The sequence below is a fragment of the Siphateles boraxobius genome, unplaced genomic scaffold, assembly GCF_051911475.1.
Source record: "Siphateles boraxobius isolate OS27281-9 unplaced genomic scaffold, OSU_SipBor_1 77, whole genome shotgun sequence".
Taxonomy (NCBI): Eukaryota; Metazoa; Chordata; class Actinopteri; order Cypriniformes; family Leuciscidae; genus Siphateles; species Siphateles boraxobius.
In genome coordinates, this window is record NW_027509205.1 from 17717782 (window position 1) to 17738755 (window position 20974).

The 20974-nt window shown below is 36.7% G+C and overlaps 1 protein-coding gene across 3 annotated transcripts; it reads left to right on the plus strand.

Moving 5' to 3' along the window:
* Nucleotides 1-6422: 6422 nt before the first annotated feature.
* Nucleotides 6423-17589, plus strand: znf217 (zinc finger protein 217). 3 transcript variants are annotated; one of them, XM_077218851.1, is made up of 6 exons: nucleotides 6423-6602; nucleotides 11413-13079; nucleotides 13511-13633; nucleotides 13808-15145; nucleotides 15691-15811; nucleotides 15897-17589. In XM_077218851.1, exons 2-5 carry the CDS (start codon nucleotides 11768-11770, stop codon nucleotides 15798-15800), a joined length of 2883 nt encoding a protein of 960 aa, XP_077074966.1. In that variant the 5' UTR covers nucleotides 6423-6602; nucleotides 11413-11767; the 3' UTR covers nucleotides 15801-15811; nucleotides 15897-17589. The 3 variants fall into 3 exon arrangements, with proteins under 3 accessions (XP_077074966.1, XP_077074964.1, XP_077074965.1); XM_077218849.1 differs by having other exon boundaries at nucleotides 6528-6789; XM_077218850.1 differs by having other exon boundaries at nucleotides 6585-6802.
* The last annotated feature ends 3385 nt before the right edge of the window (nucleotides 17590-20974 follow it).

The window sequence follows — 20974 nt, forward strand, 5'->3', positions numbered from 1 at the left end:
CTGGTTTGTGGGACAGAGACTCAGGATGGAGCAAGAATAATCCAGGTGAAATGCAATTCAGCACAGCTTTATAAATGTAAATGAATAAACTGGCCTACAGTAGATAAATCAATGTTGTTAAAATGTTCTCATTTTAGATCAGAGGAGCACTGGCGTATGGTTTCAAATGTGTTCTTGTTTGTCTTGTCAATATTTCCACCTGACAAACTCATTTGCTGTGAATTTTGAAAGTATCTTATGGGAGAAGAGATGACATCAGAGCTCTGTTAATATCTCCCCCTCGAGTTAACGCTGTGTAACAATATCACAGGACCCTGAGATAATGCGAGCCATCGTATATGTACAGTCATCCTGACATTATCATGAAAATAAACCCTGACAAGGATGATTAGGTCTTCCTAAGAGCTTATTTTTTGATAATGGCAACCTGAGTGTACTGTATCCCACTTATTAAATGGCTAAAAATATATATATAAAAATGAAATACTGATTTATGTTTAATTATTTTATGTGAGAAATTTCTACCAGAATGTTCTGTACAGTATGTACAGTGCTTGGTAGTAACTGATTACATGCAATCAGATTTCAACTGTAATTAGATTATATTGCATTTTGAAATACTTGTAATCAGATTACAGTTACTTTTTTACTGATTAGTGATTACATTATTCACACAATGCCAGTTGTGTCATAATTTAGTTATTTTCCCTAATAAATCTTTTTCATGTTTTAAAAATTAATTATTTGAATTATCACTCAGTAAGATATTTAAGCATGTATTACTTTCTCTTTGAAAGGCGTTTGTCTTTCAAACACATTTTTATAATATTTTTTTGTGATTATTTAATTATTAGCTTTTAAACTTGCAAACCCCCTGCAGGTCCTTCAGGAACTCTATGGGAAACCTTGATGTAATTAAATGTTTAATGCAGTTCATGTTGTAGATAAAGTATATGTTTGTAATACTCTTTGTATTTGTATATCAATAAATATTATTCTAACGAGTTGGGTCAAAGTAATCAAAAAGTAGCCACATTATATTACCTAAAATGTAATGTGTAATGTAATGGATTACGTTGCTATATTTTTTTCACATTATATGACCTAAAATGTGTAATATAATGTATTACGTTACGTTAATGTAATTTGTAATCAGTAACTGACTAAAATTTGTAAGTAATCTACTCAGCACTGATATATAGATAGATAGATAGATAGATAGATAGATAGATAGATAGATAGATAGATAGATAGATAGATAGATAGATAGATAGATAGATAGATAGATAGATAGATTCAAACATTTATGGTCAGTTAGAAAACAATACTTTTGTCATTAATTCTGTTGAATGAAATTGATATTTAAAAAGAACACATTAAATTGATCAAAATATTTTTCTTTCAAATAAATGCTGTTCTTTTGAACTTTCTATTCATCAAAAAATCCTGAAAAAAAACGTCCCGCCCCCTCAGTCAAGATGAATGTGCAAAATAGATTTAATGATGAAAAAGAATAGACTATTAAAAAAAAATCCAAGAGCATAGGCTTTCTAGCATTAATATTAGTACAACATTTTAGTTAAGGACAGTCACATTTTGACTGGCACATTTGACACAAACTTCAGGTGCCACGAAGAATGCAGCTCTGTGAGTAACATTGTCAAATAGGTTGGCCAAGACGATTTCCCTTTTTGTTTTATGCAGTGTTATTCAATACTCTGCCATCTGAAATTGCTCGGTAGCTTTAGTTTAACAGTTGTAGTAACAAGCTCTGACAAAATACGGTACATGAACTGATCACATGTACTGTACTTTAAACTTCTGGGAAGATTTTAATAGAGCGGTTCATTCCGTAAGATCTTTCCTTCATGCTGTGGAAATACAAACCGGAAGACGGAACACAACAAGTGCAGCGCTGAAAGGGGGCGGGGATACATGAATTCTACAGATTTATATAAAACACTAATAGGCCTATAATACACAAAACAAGAGAGCTGTATAGTTAGCATTTGCTGCTGTGACTTGGCCGATTATTGTCAGGATTATCATTAACTAAATCTTTAGACCAGTCATTAACAGAGACCTACTGAAAAAAATCTATCTTTAAAGGTCTATTTTTGTAAACTTTTCCCCTTCATGCTGCGCAATACTTTCCATTGATGGAAACCAGCAACCGGGAGACTTAAGGACATCTTTTAGTGTACTAAAGATTTAATCAAAAAGAGCTTCTGGAGATGTTTGGACAACTATGGTCCCGAACAGAGACTGATGTGGATGTGTTGACTGTGTGGCCCTGCTGACAGCTGTGGGCTGCAACTGAGTGCCTTCTCTCAGAGAAATGATTGCAATACAGCATTGGTCTGTGAGCCAGCATTCAGAGCAGAGATGAATGGGAACCATACAACATCACACTGCCAGGACGGACACTCTTCAATGGAATTACTGTAGCTACAAAAGAATGGGAGGTACACACACACATGGGATACACACACACACACACACACACACACACACCACATATTCTTAGTGGAGAAAATGTTTTATTCAATTATTTTCTGGTCTGCTTAAGAAGCATTTCTTTATTATTATCAATGTTGAAGACAGTTGTGCTGCTTAATATTTTTTGGTGGAAATATTTATAATTTTTTTTCAGTTTTGTTTGATGAATAGAACAGTTCCCTTGGCCTTTGGAATTAATATAACCCGACATCATCACATTCCCTTCACCATACCTAGAGATTGGCATGGTGTAATTTCATGTAGGCTAATAGCTGGTATGATTTGAATTGAGAGATGATCGTATGGAAAGTACCCTATGCCAATCTCTAGGTATGGTGACGGGAATGTGATGATGTGGGGATATTTTAATTCCAAAGGCCAAGGGAACTTTATCAGGATGCATAGTATCCTGGATCCATGAAATAACTGGCCTTTAAAAAAAAAAATCGGCCTGCCTCTATGGGAATTTAACATAGGGGTGTCCTGACTTACGCAACCTGTATTTTAAGGAAAAACATTTGTTTATTTATTATACATTATTCATTCACAAAGAAAATTGGTGTCCTTAAAGGTTGGATTTTTCCTCATTTTTTAAATTAAGGCATTAAGATCAATTTCCATAAGATGATTTTTTATTCCTCTTTTTAGTCAACTTTAGCATGGGTGTGTTCACTTATGCTAGGCACTGTATATATATATATATATATATATATATATATATAGGCTACAGTGCCTAGCATAAGTGAACATATATATATATATTAATGCTTTATTTTATTTTACGCCATTTCTTACTGTATCAAATAATGTATGACAATATGTTTCCTTAGATGAAACCAATGAGGGTCTGGGCAAATAAATAAATACATAAATAAAAAGCATTTAATTCCTCACACAAGAACAATGCAAAAGCAAAGGGCCTTGGGGAGATTCCCAAGAGCGGCATCTTCCTTTCCATGAGGGTTGGGTGTGGAAATGTGGGGGATGGGGAAGTTACTGCTTCATTCACATGCATAATATCAAACTTAAAGAAAAGAATAGTTTGACTGGTGCAGAAGGACAAGCAGCCTTCCATATTAAATGTACAGAATATCTATAAAAGCACTTTTCATGTTTTGATGGTCAGATTTTGGATGGAAACAGAAGAAAAAAGCTTAAACAAACGGATTAACCTGGTCTTTGTATTTGAGTAATGTCAATACCAACGTTTTCTGAACTGAATGATTGCACAACAGCTCTGTGTCCTTCGCCTGAGGGTGTTTAAAGTACTTCTCACTTCTGATGAACTATTACATTTCGAGGACGCTCTTATTCCACTTACAATCAACATTCTGTCACAACATATGCATGTGAGCATTACGAGTGACTTAATGACCATTATTCTGTATAACAAGTATTAAATAAATACAATAAATATAATTTGCTTGAATCTTTTAGTATTCTGCAAAAAACTTTATATGTCAAAGGTCCTGCAAAGCACAAAATAGACTTGCTTATTTGAATGCTTATTTGAATGTATAAATGTAACGAATTATTATTATTATTATTATTACCGATTATGACAAATGGTACTTTTCTGGCGATCTTCATAAGCGATCTTCACTTCTAAATATGCTATATAATTCTGACTTTTAACCAATAAAGTAACAGTAACAAACCCTGATGCCTTTACATTCATGTGTTTTCTTGTGTGAGCCCTCTACCCCTCCCCCACCCTACATGAGTAGGGTGTGTGTGTGTGTGTGTGTGTGTGTGTGTGTGTGTGTGTGTGTGTGTGTGTGTGTGTGTGTGTGTGTTAGTTGAGGGAAATAATGCAGGGGACGTGATAAGTATCTTCTCTCTCAAATAACAGCCACATTTTCAGTTGCAGAATAGTGATGTTTCAGTGCTTATCTGTGTTTTGCGAAAGAAATAAAGAATGGAATCCTTGTGGAAGGAGAGAAAGCAACTTTATCCACCTCTATTATGGACATTAGTCAAAAGCATGGGGAAAAAAGGACATCAGGGCTTTAAATGCAAGTTTTTAGGATGATGCCACCATGAGGTGTGGCTACATGAACTGGAATAAATACCTTTTAGCCCTCCTTTAGGTACATAAGGCTGCAGGATAAAACAATATTATTGTGCTTAAGTTCCAAATTATGCCTTTTTAAGCATATTTAATTTTGAGTTCTGGGATAAATAAAATGTTAGCAGTGAAATTTACTTTAACAAGACAAAGGAGTCGACAATTTTATTCCAAGAATATTCCAAATGTCATTTCCACCACAGAATACTGTAAAAACATAATACATGTTTTGAGATGTGTTGGAAATGCTGACCTTTAAGGACAAAAAAATACTCCTGTGATGCATATAGCCTATGAACATTTAGGCTAGGCCTACTAGCTTTAACTAGCAGAAACAAAATTACCAACAGATGAAGGTGAAAACAGCCATTTAGCCTACAAATGTGAACAAAAATTATGTGGACAAGATGGATTATTAGCAGAATTATCGTTGTTAAGAGAATATAAAAGGTATGTTTTGTTACTTTTAGAAAACATATTTACGTTTTTATTCTTCTTATGGTCTAATAACATACGGGTACCAGCTGCACCTCCGGTTTTTGAAAGGACACAATGTTTACAATGCTGGTTAAAATGAATCCTCCTAATACTTACTGTTAACTTCCTTCTCATTACTAACGGAAGCCATCCCCACATAATTAGAGGCTGTGCATAATTCTTATAGCCTACCTCAGTTCATTATTAACCAATAACCGTAAAACAGGTCCACTGTAACAATCTAAATGAAGAATAGTTGAGACGGTCATGTGATCAGAGGTGCGCGAGTCGCGACGTTCCACAGAACGCGGTGGGTTGCATGAACGCGCCTCCCAGTCTCAGTTTCGTGAACGGTTCCTTTGAACAGTTCATTAAGCAATTCAGTGATTCTTTTACGTTGGTACGTAATTACGTCACCACGTGGTCCTTAATACCCCTGCGTGGCAAACTACGTTTCAATAAAGCCATGTTATTGTTGTTTAATACGTTTTTTAAAATGTTGTTTAATTTGTGCCAGAACAGTTTGTTGCAGCCATGATTTAGAGAGCCTAAATTAAATTTACTAAATTCAAAACTAAAACTAAATTTAACAACACTAGGATAACTTTTTGCATGTATTAATAAAATCAACTCCGTTTCATATATATATATATATATATATATATATATATATATATATATATATATATATATGAGTGTTGATAAAATTGTAAACATATTTCTAGGGAATTTTATTTTAAACTTCTGATATTTGTGTAGCCTACTGTTTTTTCCCGTTTTTTTTCCTGTTTAAATAAAAAGTCATAATTTTCTCACCCTCATGTTGTTTTAAACCTGTATGAGTTTCTTTGTTCTGTTAAACACAAAATAACATATCAACAAGGATGGTAAACAATTGTTTTCTGGTCTCCGTTGACTTCCATTTATATATATATATATACATATATATATATACATATATATGTATATATATATATATATATATATATATATATATATATATATATATATATATATATTTTTTTTTTTTTGTCATACAATGAAAGTCAATGGGAACTGACTGCAACTGCAAATGCAACTGTTAGGTTACCCATATTCTTCATATATGTATTATTTTTGTGTACAACAGAATAAAGAAACGCAAACATGTTGACAACAACATGAGGGTGAGTAAATGGCAGATTTTTGTTTTTTTGGGTGAACTATCCCTTTAACAAAAGTGATACTTTGCTGTTTTGTGAATCAGATGAATTCAGAAAACCGTTGAGAATGAGATTCACTAAAAAAGAACAGAATCGAACGAGCCCACTTTTTTAAGGGAATCAAACTACCCTGTTTGAGCTTTATGTATTTGAGGTCCTTATTTAAACGGACAGTCATTCTTTCGAGAATCGAGCTACTGCTCGGGCTGTACGTTTTTGATTCACCGGTTTTGTGAACCAGCTCAAGTGATTCATTTTATATACATTCGACTCAAAAGAACAGTGCGTTAAAGAATCGAACATCCACAGCTACCCACGGGAGCGCGCCCTCTCTCTCTGAACGCAACAGCTGCATAGTGAGTGATTTGCAAACATTGAAAGCAAGGCATTTCGTCCGGCTAACAATTGGCTAACTCAGCTAATCAGATTTCCAGAAAGAAAGAAAGAAAACCAGCTACCAAACTAACATTCCATATACGTTATTAGTTACAATAGCGATTGTTCGCACACAATAAGAATACCTGACGAAGTCTGAACATAATGGTAGGTATGGAGGGTGAGTTCCTTATTTTCTAACGTTATATCACTCATCGCTAGCGTGTCGTTAGCCAAATTTCTATTATCAGCACGAGCGCAGGTTCATCTTACTCACCAAAGTTAACGAACTGAAACAAAGGCTTTAGTTGCAAACAAACACTCTATTAGATGAAATGAAATAGAAGAGGATGATAAAGTTGGTGTCTTTTTTTGGTAATGCAGGAACTGCATTAAGGTCTTTTGATGTTCTTCCTTAACTTGAAAGGGGGAAAGAATAGACAACAACTTGACAAAAGTTTTAGCTATCCCCAAAAACAAAGTTGTAAAGTTGTATCTTGCTATCCGAACTGTTATGTTATACAAATAATAGCTTTTGATGCAGCCATCGAAAAATAATTCATTCTAATAGATACAAAGAAGAAGGAACTTCTTTTTAGTCAAACCGATGTTTGTCATATTAATTATTTTATGTTATTCATCTTGTTTAAATATCTATTCTGTCTTGTTTTTATAGTTTATTCCATCAGACTATTGATGGTTATAAGTTATTTATATATACTTGACCATATAGTGATCTCATTGTTCTATAGTAAAAACATATTAACTGTAGTTTGGGAGGAGTTTTGTATCGCATGCCAAGATACTAACAAAAAAGAAAAGAAAAGAAAAACAGGGCATGCAGGTATATTGGCGAGGTATGTAGAAAAATAACTACTAGCAGTCTCTAGGGTTGCTGATCAAGTTAGAATGATCACGTGTCAGGAAATAATAGCCACATTAAAGACATGCTTCCACACACGAGGCATTATTATTTATATAAGTCATGATTTCGTTTAGAACAGCTTCTATTGTGTTTTTGGAAAATCGATACTTTTAAACTTTGCATTATGACGTCAGTAACCGTTCTTTTAATCAGCAGCCATCGCCGCATTCTCCCCAGTCTCGCACATTTGTGCTCGACGTCAAGTGTGCTCAGAAGTGCTGCGTTTGAATACCTCGTGTGTGTGTGTATATATGTATACATACATGCATAGATACACACACACATATATATATATATATGTTTGTATGTGTATATATAAACGTGTGTATATATATATATATATATCATTTTTTAACACACACACAAATATATATATATATATATATATATATATATATACATGCATACATACATAATATATATATTTTTTTAACACACACGCATATATATACATACATACATAATATATACAGGCATATATATATATACACACATACACGCATATATATATATATATATATATATATATATATATATATATATAGGTGTGTATGTATATATATATATATATATATATATATATATATATATATATATATATATATAGGTGTGTATGTATATATATATGTATGTGTATATATATATATGCATGTATATATTATGTATGTATGTATGTATATATATATGCGTGTGTGTTAAAAAAAATATATATATTATGTATGTATGCATGTATGTGTATATATATATATGTGTGTGTGTGTGCGTGTTAAAAATTTATATATATATATATTTTTTTTTTTTTACACACATATAAGTGTGTGTTTTATATCATCTGCAAAGTGTGTTTATTTATATACACGTTTTACTTTATTCATAAATGTTTTTGGTTGATGTCAGAATTACAGTTGAGAGCTTTTTCTGAGATAATTACTGAGCAACGCTGTTTTTTTTCCCCTAAAGGACACTCATACTGTTTTTCTTAAGGTATAATAACCTGTTTTTCACTTATTTGCATGAGCCAACCGCACCATTTATTGTTCTATAAGACAATTACAATAAGTGTAACTGACACTGTGTCTTTTTAAGAACTCTTATTGATACATTTGGATGGTTTTGGGGCCAACAAACGCACTATTCTTGTGAACAGGTTGCATGGCAAAGCCCAAACAAAAGAGTAAGACAAACACCAGCTGGTCCCTAGATGTTTCTTCAGCATGTCAACTAACCGTGTTTTAGTCTATTATAATGACGCAAGTATAGGTGGAGCCATTAACATTTGAATAACTTTGTACTATTTCGTTTTTTTAGATAACTTTTGTGCAATTAGAAGTAAATAAATCAGGATTACTGTGCGATTACTATCTGAAGGATTTTGAGACGCAAACGTGTTGCTTGTTGAAATCAGCATGGCAAGGCCTGTCATTATAGTATGTCTGCAGAATCTACAAGAATTCACAGATTGTATTCTCTTTTTCTTTCATTTGCTTTTTTTTTAACAGTGGTTATTCGGTAGATAACTGAAGTGTTGAAGCTTCCTTTTCAGCCTTCTCTTTTTTTCATCTTCAGCCTCTGTTTCTCTTTTTCAGTGCCTAACATTAGCGAAGCCTATTTTTGTTTTGCGCAGGGTTTCCCTAAAAGCGATTTGGACTAGTAGTGTGGATGTAGGGGTGTAGAGATTATTGTCATTTGGTGATTGATTTTTTTTATGCTTTGTATTTTAGGTATTGTAAAATAAGTCCTTTGTGTAAAATAAGTACTCTGTTTACAAATGATTGGCAAGTTGCCTGAAACTTTGTAATAGGCTTGATAAGAGTGTTGTATATTAATCTTGTGTTATTTAATAACCTAAGAGAAAGATGAATGTGGTTGCCCATATTTAATGGCTTGTTTCAGCATGGAAGGTAGGCTAAAAGGTTGCAGAACAATGCTGTGACTCCACCTAAGGCCTCATGAGTGAGGTTTTGCAGATATTGTGAAGAACACCGCCTTAGATAGGCATAAGACTCTGGCTTCCTGTTGCCTCACAGTAATTCATCTAAAGAATTTCGTCAGTTTTGTCCCTGAAAAACTTTCTAAAGATTTGAAATCGTGTTTTTCCTTCAAGTTGTGTAAATGCACCGATACAGAGCACTATGTGAGTTTGCAATTTATTAGGTCTCACACAATGCTTTTCTTTGTTTGTTACGTATACGTATTTACTGAAATTATACTTTCAGTAGGCATTTGGGTACTAGATGCAACATTCTCACTGTTCCTTTATGAACAACGTTGATATAGAATTCCATAATAATGAACAATGTTTGTTTTATGATCAATTATCAACTTTTGTGATCTTCATTTAAGTTTATTTAGTAGTATTTTCTTTCCAAAAACTTTCCAAACTTTTAAACATGTATACATAGATAGAACATATATGGAGAGAAATAGTTACGTAAATTAATTCAATTAATAATTATTTTGCTGAAACCAGTATATTCTTTCCAAAAACTTTCCAAACTTTTAAACATGTATACATATATAGAGATAAATAGTCACATAAATTCGTTAAATAAATAATTATTTTGCTGAAACCAATTTAAAAAAGCATTTAAAGCTATATCATAGGGGTCTATTGTCTTAAAAGATGACACTTATCTATGAATCATAAGATCATTGATTTTTCTTAGTCATAGAAAAAAAAATGGCAGTTAATTTAAAGTTGTCCCCAAAGTGTCTTCGAATAATATGTCTACAGTACAAAGCCTGATTTATAGACTGGGAATTTCTACAGGCACACCTTCATTTGACAGTACTGCATTATAATGTACTTATTTAGTTGATTTCATTTACTTTATGTAAAAAAGACTAATTACATCAAAGGAATTGAGGTCAAATGCTAGTTATTTAAATTTAAATGTACATTAAAGTTATATAATGGCTGCTTATTTAGAGCTGTCCTGTGGTGTTGTGACATGATTTATGATTTAAGCAGCATTTTTATAATATATTTTTATAATGCATTACAATTGTGCATGCAGTTTTTATGACCTCTTATCAATTGAGATTACTACATGGGATATTTGTAAATAAAAAAATGTATTTGTCACACTGCTGGACCACTGAAGTTGATATAAAAAGGTTGAAAAACAATAGAAATGGAGACCAGTTTTAGCATATAGCCTAAATCAAAAGTTATAGCATCCCTAATACAAACATATTTTAACCTAAAATCGTGATAAAACATGTCTATTGGTTTTCATTTACATTGGGCATGGTGCAGCGACCGTCCCACTGGAGTAACTTAGTGCTAAGGACTTTTCTCAAGGGCACAATTATTATAGACTAACACTGTACACCTCCAACAACCACCTAGCTGCTAGTTCATTCCCGATTCAGATACTTTGGTGTCAAAGCCTCAACCTTTGGCTGTTTGCCCAGATCTTTACCCATTAGCTTACTATTGCATTTCACTCAGTATATGTTTCCTTAAATAATGAAACAATATTTAAATATATCCTAAATTAAAACAATCCTCTGATTTATGCTACAAAAATGTTAAATTTGTTTTGACCAATGAGTGTAGATTATCACTTGCTCTGTATTTGTTCCACTTTGACAAATTGCAGTGTGCTTAAACTTTATTTTGTTCTCTAGTTTACTTAAGAAACTTAAGCTAAACATCAATCCTAGAGCCCTATGTGTTTGCTAATCTTTTTAACTATCCATGTGACATCATGTTTTATCTCGAGTAACAGTACAAAACAAATGAGTGCATGTCCACCCCCTCCCCCATTAATTGAATCATTTGTATTTGTAAGAGTAGTCCTGAGTTGATTGCATTCCATGGAAGTGGCCACACCTGACTTTGTCTTTTTCTTCCATTTCAGGTTTTGCCTGTCAGGACAATTCCTCTGTGTGAATCACAAGAAATCAACTGATCGAGTTTATGCTCCATTACCTGGCAGTGACTGGCAAGCCCCGACTGCTTCTCCTGTATAGGATGGATCAAAGGGGTTTACAGAAACTCTTAGCAAACGTGCTGTTCTGAAATTCAGATATGAAAAGTACCATGGAAGTGTTAAGAGTATTTGGTATTTTGTTATCTCATGCATATCCTCCTTCATGAGTATTTCAAAAGAATGACTCTAATTTCACATGTCTTGTAACATTCAACATACTGTTTCGTACAAGCTTTCAACTGAAACTAAAAACTAAAAAAAAACCAAGTAAATTCCTGCTGACATGCCTACCCACCCATTGATCCCATATGTGGAAAGTCCTGATGGACTAGGTCATGACATTCTCAGCCACAGCAGTGCAAGTATGCCTGGAACTGGGTCTAGCATGACGCCCCACGCCAGCTTGGTGGAAAAATCCGACACGCTGGCAGAAAGTAGCCTACCTCTAGACTGCATGTTTTGCGAAGAGACTTTCCTGCATCAGGAAGACCTGGGACCACACCTTCTATCCCAGCATCCCACAACATTCCATGCTCCTGCAGTGTTGCGCGTGGAAGCGGAATTCTTAACTCCAAGCGACAGGGCCCGTTCTAAGACCTTCCCAGCTGTGGAAAAGAATGAGGAGCTCTGTTGCGCTGTATGCGGCCAGGCTGTCGCAGATGCGACAGAGTTGGAAACGCACATGAGGAAACACAAGGACTCTTTCACATACTGCTGTGGTCTCTGTGGACGTCGTTTCAAAGAGCCGTGGTTCCTAAAGAACCACATGAGAACCCATGGTGGAAAGGCTGGGTCTAAAAACAAAAACCAGGACCTGGAGATCCCAACTACCGTTAATGACATCATCCAAGACCAACTCCCATCACCTGTGGTCACATCGTACAAAATGTGCATGGTATGTGGCTTCTTTTTCCTCAACAAGGAAGTTTTGGCTGAGCACAGCAAAGTCCACAATCGGGAACCAGAAGTAGATGAGAACGTCTCCCTTGTCAGCCAGCCTGCTGAGGAGGTTCCTGTATCTCAGAAGTCGTTTTTGCAGACCTTACAGTTGCATCCGTGTGGAGTGAGAGAAGCTGAAAATAATCACCCATCTGGACGCTGGATATCACAACTTGATCCTTTCAACACCTACCAGGCCTGGCAGTTGGCCACCAGGGGCAAGATCGCGGCAGGTCCAAACTTAGCCAAGGAGCTCAACGCGGACTCCAACTCTGACAACGAGGACTCTGGTTCTGAAAAAGAGGAACTGGGGGCCATCTGGGCTTCTGGCGGTGGAGATAAACCAGTCAGGCGAGGCCTAAGAAGTGAACTCAAGCCTACTGAGACTCCTTCCCCATCACCTGAGCAAAAAGGTCTGATTCGTAAAGACAAGCCAACAAACTGTGAAGAGTGTGGCAAGATCTTCAGGACGTACCATCAGTTGGTCCTTCATTCTAGAATCCACAAGAGCAGAGGGGGAGCAGAGAGCCCAACCACACCTGTAGACGGGAGGGCCCAAAGTGTAGGCTCGTGTAGCAGTTCGTCTCTCGACCGAGCAGAGGAGTACTCTGAGGATGGCTCGGAAGAGGGAGTATCAGTTGACGCCTTTAATCCAGGTATTATTACCAAAGTGGTTGGTACTGCGTTCACATTTTAATTAGTTTTTAATTGCTTGGTATAAACAACAAACCATCATCTGTCAGACGTTGGTCCACAGAGAGCTGATTGTTGGCATCACCTTGTTAAATTATGCACATTATGCACACCATAATTACCAAAGAAATGTGCACTCTTTATTACAGAAGAAGTTACTTCTCAATGGTTCAATTGCCTTTTCATACAAACCTATTTTTGTACTAGTGAAGAACTTGGAGCTCCCTCTGCTGGTCAAGAGAGAACTTGAATCTTTCATTCTTTACTTAAGGGCATTCTGTAGTATGACTCATGTTCATCTTGCAGTTTTTAATTTCTGTTGTAGGTCACCATGGTGTACCTTTCAAGCAATTATGTTTTGCATATGTTAAACATGTCTCTCTTTGTCCTACAGATAAAAGTGAGGATGGATCAGGTAAAATGAAGCTCAAAATTCTTGCTCCAAGAAAATGCAGTTACTGTGGCAAGACTTTCCGCTCAAATTATTACCTCAATATTCATCTCAGGACACATACTGGTTAGTACTTGGTTGTATTGCTGCTTCTTCTTTTCTTTCTTTTTTTTTACAACTTTTTCTCATTAGGCTTTCTGTTTTCTTGTATTTCAGGATGAAAATAGTGTTTCTTTTAATACAGATTGTTTATTTGCTACGGTTTATTTAAATATTGGCGTCTCTCCTTTCATTTCACAGGTGAAAAACCTTATAAATGTGAATATTGTGACTATGCTGCTGCACAGAAAACGTCTCTGAGGTACCATTTAGACAGACGTCACAAAGACAAACCTTTCACGGAAATCCCGAACATTCCTGCAACATCGTCTACTAGAAATATCATCAAGGCCATCGAACCTCCCAAGAATGATGAGAAACGAGCCTTAAAACCAGCCAAACAATGGCTTGCTCCTAAGCCTCTCCCTATTAGTGTTAAACGTGAACCAGACATGAGCCAGGCCATTATTACCAGCACAAGTCCTTTCATTCAAGTAAAGCAAGAGCATGCAAGTTCTCCTGTCGCAGCCCCTTACACCCCTGCGAGTGAGGTCAACAAAAAATACCCAGTACCTGTAAACCTGAAAATGGAGGAGAAAGAGGCTTCTGAGGCACCGTTGAATCTTTCCCTCAAAGTGTCTCTTTCTGTATCTGCTACCTCAGTACCCAGAAACCTGTTACTGACCAACACATGTACCTCTTGCTCCTATGAAACCCTTTACCCTGAGGTTCTTCTGATGCATAGAAAGCTCATCCACAAGGAGAAGTTGGACGTCAAGAAGAACGGATACAGGGGACCTCAGAAACAGAAACGGTACACTGGTTGCCCCCCGGCTCTTGAGGGCAAAGACGTCACGCCTTTGCCCAGCATCAACAAGAAGCATCCTCGTCGGACCAAATCCCCACTCCGGCAGCCGGAAAAACCTGGCGAGAGGGTTCCGAAACATCCACAACTGTCTAAGATTTCTCCTGGAAAAGAGCACGGGAGAGAACAGCACCAGGAGGGTCAGCGGGGCAGGGACTCGGATGCAACCAGCTCACTATCTAGAATCTCAGAGCAAGAATCTAGCAGAAAATTAAATGTGCCAATTGTAAATGATCGAGAGTTGTCCAAGAAGAGGCCTGGCCTGGATCATGAGATGAGTCAGAGGGCAAGTAGGGGCAAAAACGGAATGGTATGGCCCACAGATCCAACTAGACTTTGCCTTTCAGACCGTTTCCGAAACTTGACGCAAATGGATGTCGGCGAACCCTCTAGCAAGAGACAGAAGTCCTTTGAGCCTCTACATGCCGCATCGGGGCGGCTTGGAGAGGATTTCAACAGGCTTGTGCCCTCTGGCAGAAATGCGAAAACCTCGTTGCAGGCGAACTCACCCTTGGCTTCTGTTAAGGTGACTCCTGTGCCGTCTCCCAATAACATGCAGCCTGACTGGAATGTCCTCAACCTGCTCCGCACCTACACACCCAACAACCTGGCGTCGCTCTATCACCCCGCCGCTGCAGGTTCCAGCCACGCTGCCATGGCCTCACCTGGCCCTGGTAAGTATTTACTACACGATTTATAGGAAATGCTCATTAGGTAATGGAAGAGATCTGTTTATATTCAAGAAATGAGAGCAAATATAAGAATTCAACCACAGCTTTTCCAGGCTTTAAGTTTAGATGGCATAAATAGGCGAATCTAACAAAAAAAAAAAGTTTCGACATATATTTCAAGTAAAAATGTGTGTGTGTATATATATATATATATAATGTGCTGTCAATCCAATTAATCAAATCAAAGTTAAAAGTTTGTCTGTATAACATATTTGTGTTTACATTTTTCCTCCACATCATGTGTATGTGAAATGTCAGCTTAATTGTCCTAAATAATGTCCTAAATAATGTCACGATAAACAAATATCCTCATGTTTCAATGGTATAGTTATATTTCAAGCCTCTGAAAAAATTCAGGCAGTACCTTTCAAGAGCTATTTAAATATTTTAGACTTCACCATGGCCTCTTAAATGGTCTTGGCAGTTGTTTAGTCAGGATGTGGTCTGGGATTATGACTGAACACTACCCCATATGCTCCTCTCTTTAGGGAGTAGGTCCTTGATCTTCCCTCATTACTCCTCTAGTATGACTCAGAGGAGAATCCAAACCAGCCCTCTGAGTAATGAACGCTGTGGACCTTCAGATAAGAGCTCTTAGAACTATCCAGGGTAAATGTCTTTGGCAGACCTTGCTCTCATTTCACAGGTATTGCGCTGTGGTCCATGTAGCTAATTGCATTGTCTCTCCTCACAGCTTTGAAATATGCAGAGAAAACGGGGATGCGGTCGCCAACAGTGGGGTCCACAGCTGGGAGGAAAGTTTAAAGGATTTGATGTTGCTCAAAATGTTCTTCAGACACTACCGCTGAAGGGTTTGATGTGCTGGAAGGATTCGGGCCGCAAGCGCTGCAATAGCCTTGGCTGGATGGCAGAATGAACTTGGACTGCAGCCTTGAACAGTGTTGTTTTGATTCAATTTGCATTCCATTATGGCAATAGATTCATCTGCGGTGCACTTAACACAAAGCTGAACGTCAGACGCACAGACGTGCATGACAGTTGACTTGCGAATCTGTTGTGGGTCGGTGGTTTATGATGGCCTAAATACTAATCAAACCGCAAGCCCAGCAAGTGCCTCCATTACTTTTTATTAAAAGCCTACATGCTTTATCTACGAGTGGACGGCACTGACCAAATAAACGAGGAGGGGCGCTGTGTTTTTGCTTTTCTCTAATTGTGTAAGATTGTCTATATTGTTAATGTTTAACATCTCTTTTACACTTTACAGGTCAACTTTATGCTATGCAGAGAATGGGAAATCTATCATTTCCAAAGTTATAAATCTTTTCATTTGTACAAATCGAGCTGCTGTGTTACTGTCTCGGATCCGAGACTTTTTGAAGCAATGGTGACGTACTGTGTACTGTTGTGTAGGTACATTTAAAAGAAATGCAGGGACTGCATGGAACCTCTTTCACTGTGACAAAGACATTCAATGAGATCCTCAGGATTGAAGAGAAACATAACTGTGATAATGTGCCGCCGCTGCTGAGCAGTTCTGCCAAATGTGTGGTGAGCATTTTGTGTCTTTTGCTGTTTTTTTTTTTTTTTACCTAATAATCAATTGTATTTATTTTCAGGCAAGTGTGTTGGTTTATTAGGTTGTCATTGCGTGTTTTTTGAAAGGTGGCTAAAGCACGTCATGGTTTCTGTTACTGTCTGTGTTCAGTATACTAACTCTTACTCCCTGAAGATGTTTGGCCACCGGAGAGTTAACTTATTTTGTAATGTTTCTGGGGCTTTCATGAGCTGAAGCAAATGCATTGTATTTCCTTGATAAAAAACTTGAAGCGTTTTTTTTTTTTTTTTTTTTTGCTTCATCCTACAATGAGAAATTGTCCCTTATTTAGTTCTTTTTGTGAGTTGTAGATCAGTTAGGCTGAGTGATGGCTGTCACTGTGTTTTGATAATGGATTTCAATTAGTCAAAAACCAACGCTGCCTATTATGCAGGTTTGATGTGTCTCTCTGGTTTTTGTGCTCAGTATTTCGACTCTTTCAAACACACTGAATTGGGTTTGTGTAGGTAGTTTGGTTTAGGATGTAGTGACAGCCATGTGTAAATTTATAGTTGTTGAAAAAAAATTCGGAGTGTATTTGTTCCCATTTTTAATTTCTTCTTTCTTTTGCACTTTCACTAATTTTCTCTTTAGAGTTCCTTTCTTGTGGTAAGGTTGTCACAGGCGTGTAAAAATAATGAAGCTGAATGATGCTTTTTTTTCCATCTTGTCCATTGTTTCATGAATGATGCTGTTATTCTTGGTCTCTAACAGAATGTGTAATTTGGATTCCCAATCTTGTAACCCACCTTGTTATTAAGCCAGGTGTATTCCAGGGCTGAGGCCCTTTCTAGAGGCAGAATAAAGCAGTTGTGTAAACTGTAAGAAATGTCAAATTTTCCGTTTCATTTTCATCTGAGAATACTAAGGTGAGTGAAATGTTTTAAAATCTTCATTGTAGATGTTTATTAGATATAAAACGTATACTATATTATCTGCTTAATTTGGAGTCCTGATTTGATGTACTGTACTTTTTTTAGACAAACTGCTAGTAAATGTGTGGTAGTTACTTATATATATATATATATATATATATATATATATATATATATACATTGTCATGAATATGTCACATTTGGACTACTTAATGTTGCTAGAAATTAGGTTCCTTATATATATATATATATATATATATATATATATATATATATATATATATATATATAAAATAAAAAAAATTCTATAAGATTTTGAGTTGAAAAAGAAATGGGTCTTGGACGTGACTAGTACAGGGGTGTCCAGGCCTGCTCCTGGAGGGCCACTGTCCTGCAGAGTACAGCTCCTAACTAAATTACAGACAGGTGTGTTGAGCCGACTTGGAGTTAAACTCTGCAGGACAGTGGCCCTACAGGACCGAGTTTATTAGAAAATGTGACTTCACTGGCAGAACTCTAGAGGGCAGTATGTACAAACATGTGAACTGCTGCCGGTGAAACCATGTGCTGCTTGCTTTATTTGATACCTAGACACAATGAACTCTTCACACAAAGAGTTATGAGCTCTTGTGTAGATAAAATAACCATTCGCCATAATTCGCCATTTTTGATTGAAGATGACTATATTGCAGTGAATAATTATCTCTAGCATCTTCCATTTGAGGCCCAAATGCAGCTGTGGACTAGTAGGCTAATCCTTAATTTGCTTTGTTCATCTTCATTCCTGGCCATGCATATTGGATCAGGGGTGACGGCGTGTTGAACCTGGCCGAGTGCATCCCAGTGTCTGTCAACAGAAAATTGCATAGAACAGTATCCAGCACATTAAACAAGAGTCTTTCACCCCCTCCTTTTCTTTTTGACTATAGCACATCTGCTTGCTGTCTGCTCCCCAGGGTCAGTGCTGTGTAATCTATTGCATTAGCTCACATTAGTGCATATCGCCCATGGGTTTCAATAATCACAAACGCAAAATGAGCATTTCACTTAGTATCACCCTCATATGCCCCTCAAACAGAGGCCAACACTAGCATCTGGATGGCAGGGGGAAGGAAGCACAACCTCAGCTCATGACACGCTTCCTGTTTTGCCTAATCCCTCAAGTCCAATATGATGTGCAGTTTTCCGCCTCGAGTCCTGCTCAAGGGTTTAATGTCAGGACTGTACTGAATAGAGCTGCTTGCTGTTTTCTTTCCCTGTGTTTATTTGATTTTTTTTTTCTTAGTGCTGGTCTGCGGTGATCAGTAAACGTCTGGATCAAGCCTCATTACTGGTTGAAAGTTGGAAAGCACACAGGCTTCCTGTAAATCAGTGACTGTGATGAGGGAGTTTAGTGTTGCCTTAGCGGTGCCGAGGGTTGTACTCCCACTCCCATACAACCACAGATATGCGAGTAGCCACTTGCACCAGTCCCCAAAATGTTCTTTTTCACCCCAAAATCGAAACGAAAAAGTAGTTATATTTTGCATGATGAAAAAGAACACGTAAACTTTTTTTTTGGATCATTGTTTTGTATAGTTAAAATCAGCACATTTCCCCCACAATTCACTTTAGAAAGGGGCCTTCTGTAGCGTAATAAATTTGTAATAAAAAAAACTGTGATTAAAAAGATCAAATGTTTTCAGTTATGCTTTACGTTTTAAATCTGTAGATGGATGGACTGAATAATAAATTGCAAGATAGATAGAATGAACGATAAATTGCAAGATAGACAGACTGAACGATAAACTGCATGATAGATAGATAGATAGATAGATAGATATGAAATTTCAATGGTCCAAAAACTATAGGCTACATTTCAAAAAATTATTGAAAATATTATTTATTTTTAATATTTGATTCTACCAGATAAAAGTTAAATGATATACAATTGAAGCTCCTTTAATATTAAACAAATGAAACTTCCTTCCGATTTTAAGTTTTGCAGGTAGAGTTTAGTTGAGTTTTTGCAGTCGCAGTGCTATTCTAACTACCGTCGATTTTGTCACCCATGATTGATTAATTAACCAAAAGTGTCCAATAAAAGTGGGATACTGAGGTAAAGCGAGCAATTCAACTACATGGCAGTATCCAACATTACAGTCATATTTGTCACAATAACAACTTCAGTGTAAAACTACAGTGAAAAGGCTTGGTGTGCCTTTAGCTTGTTGTTCTCTTAACTAGCATTTTATAACGCACACATGCAATGCAGAGCAACTATTACAGCGAGCGCCGTCATCCCCTGCTGTTCCAGCACAATAGTTAATTCCTGTTTTCATCCTGCCTTGTTTTCTGTGAAGGTGTGGGCCCCTTTGTGCCTGGGGTCACACCCTGCAGAAGAGACGTTTATTTCCACAGGGCTCTGCTTTATTCACCACAGGAGGTGTTGCTTTTGCTGACATAGGGATCTGGCACGCAGCGCGCGGGCCCCACACAATGCTGCGTGCAGCAGGTAATGTGCAGAAGAACAATACTAAGATGTTAATTAGAGTTATGTGCAACAGGGGGGCGCGTACAGTTACCCTATTGCTTGTCATGGTATTTGTGAGAGCATTTGTGGCAAAAGCAAACCTGGCGATATTCCCTGTGGACGAGTACTACTAAGGCGACTGTTTAGCCTACATATTTTATCAGTGCCATTTCCCCACTGTCAGACAAATTATTTCTTCACCATAAAAATGTTTGACTGTCTGCTTCAGTATGATAATTTAAGATCAATATTTTGATTAGTGACTTTAGTAGTGTGCATTTTAATCAGTATTTTAATATGTTTGTGATTGCGAACCTGTGTCATGCGAGCTCACACACTTCCTCCCACTTTGGTCTAAACTGTTGTTTTTGTATTTTCATAGCTGTGTGCAGTGATGCTTATTTTCGTTTTGCATGGCTTAGTGCACAATTCGGATCCGAAATGTTCTTTCATGCAAATGTTGCATTCACGTGTTTGTGTGTGTGTGTTTAAAAGTTTGGAGCCAGTAAGATGTTTATTTTCATTTGTAGCCTATTTTTTTTTTGACTATTAAAGGAAAATATGCAGCACAACTGTTTTCAGCATTGATCATAATAAGATGTTTCTTAAGCAGCAAATCAGCATATTAGAATCATGATTTCTGAAGGATCATGTGACACTGGAGTAATGATGCTGAAAATTCAGCTTTACATCACAGGAATAAATTACATTTTAAAATATATTAACAGAAAACTATTTTGTTAACAAAAAGTCGAGCAAAACGTATTAGCAAACAGCGATTAGGCTACACAATTAATTGTGCCTAATTTGATAATCATAATTCAATT

What these genes read in the sequence shown, in the direction of transcription:
- znf217 (XM_077218851.1), top strand. Translation starts at nt 11,768, where the DNA reads ATGCCTACCCACCCATTGATCCCATATGTGGAAAGTCCTGATGGACTA. An exon ending in AGTTGACGCCTTTAATCCAG is followed by an intron (nt 13,080 to 13,510) that starts GTATTATTACCA and finishes TTTGTCCTACAG; the next exon opens with ATAAAAGTGAGGATGGATCA. An exon ending in TCATCTCAGGACACATACTG is followed by an intron (nt 13,634 to 13,807) that starts GTTAGTACTTGG and finishes TTCATTTCACAG; the next exon opens with GTGAAAAACCTTATAAATGT.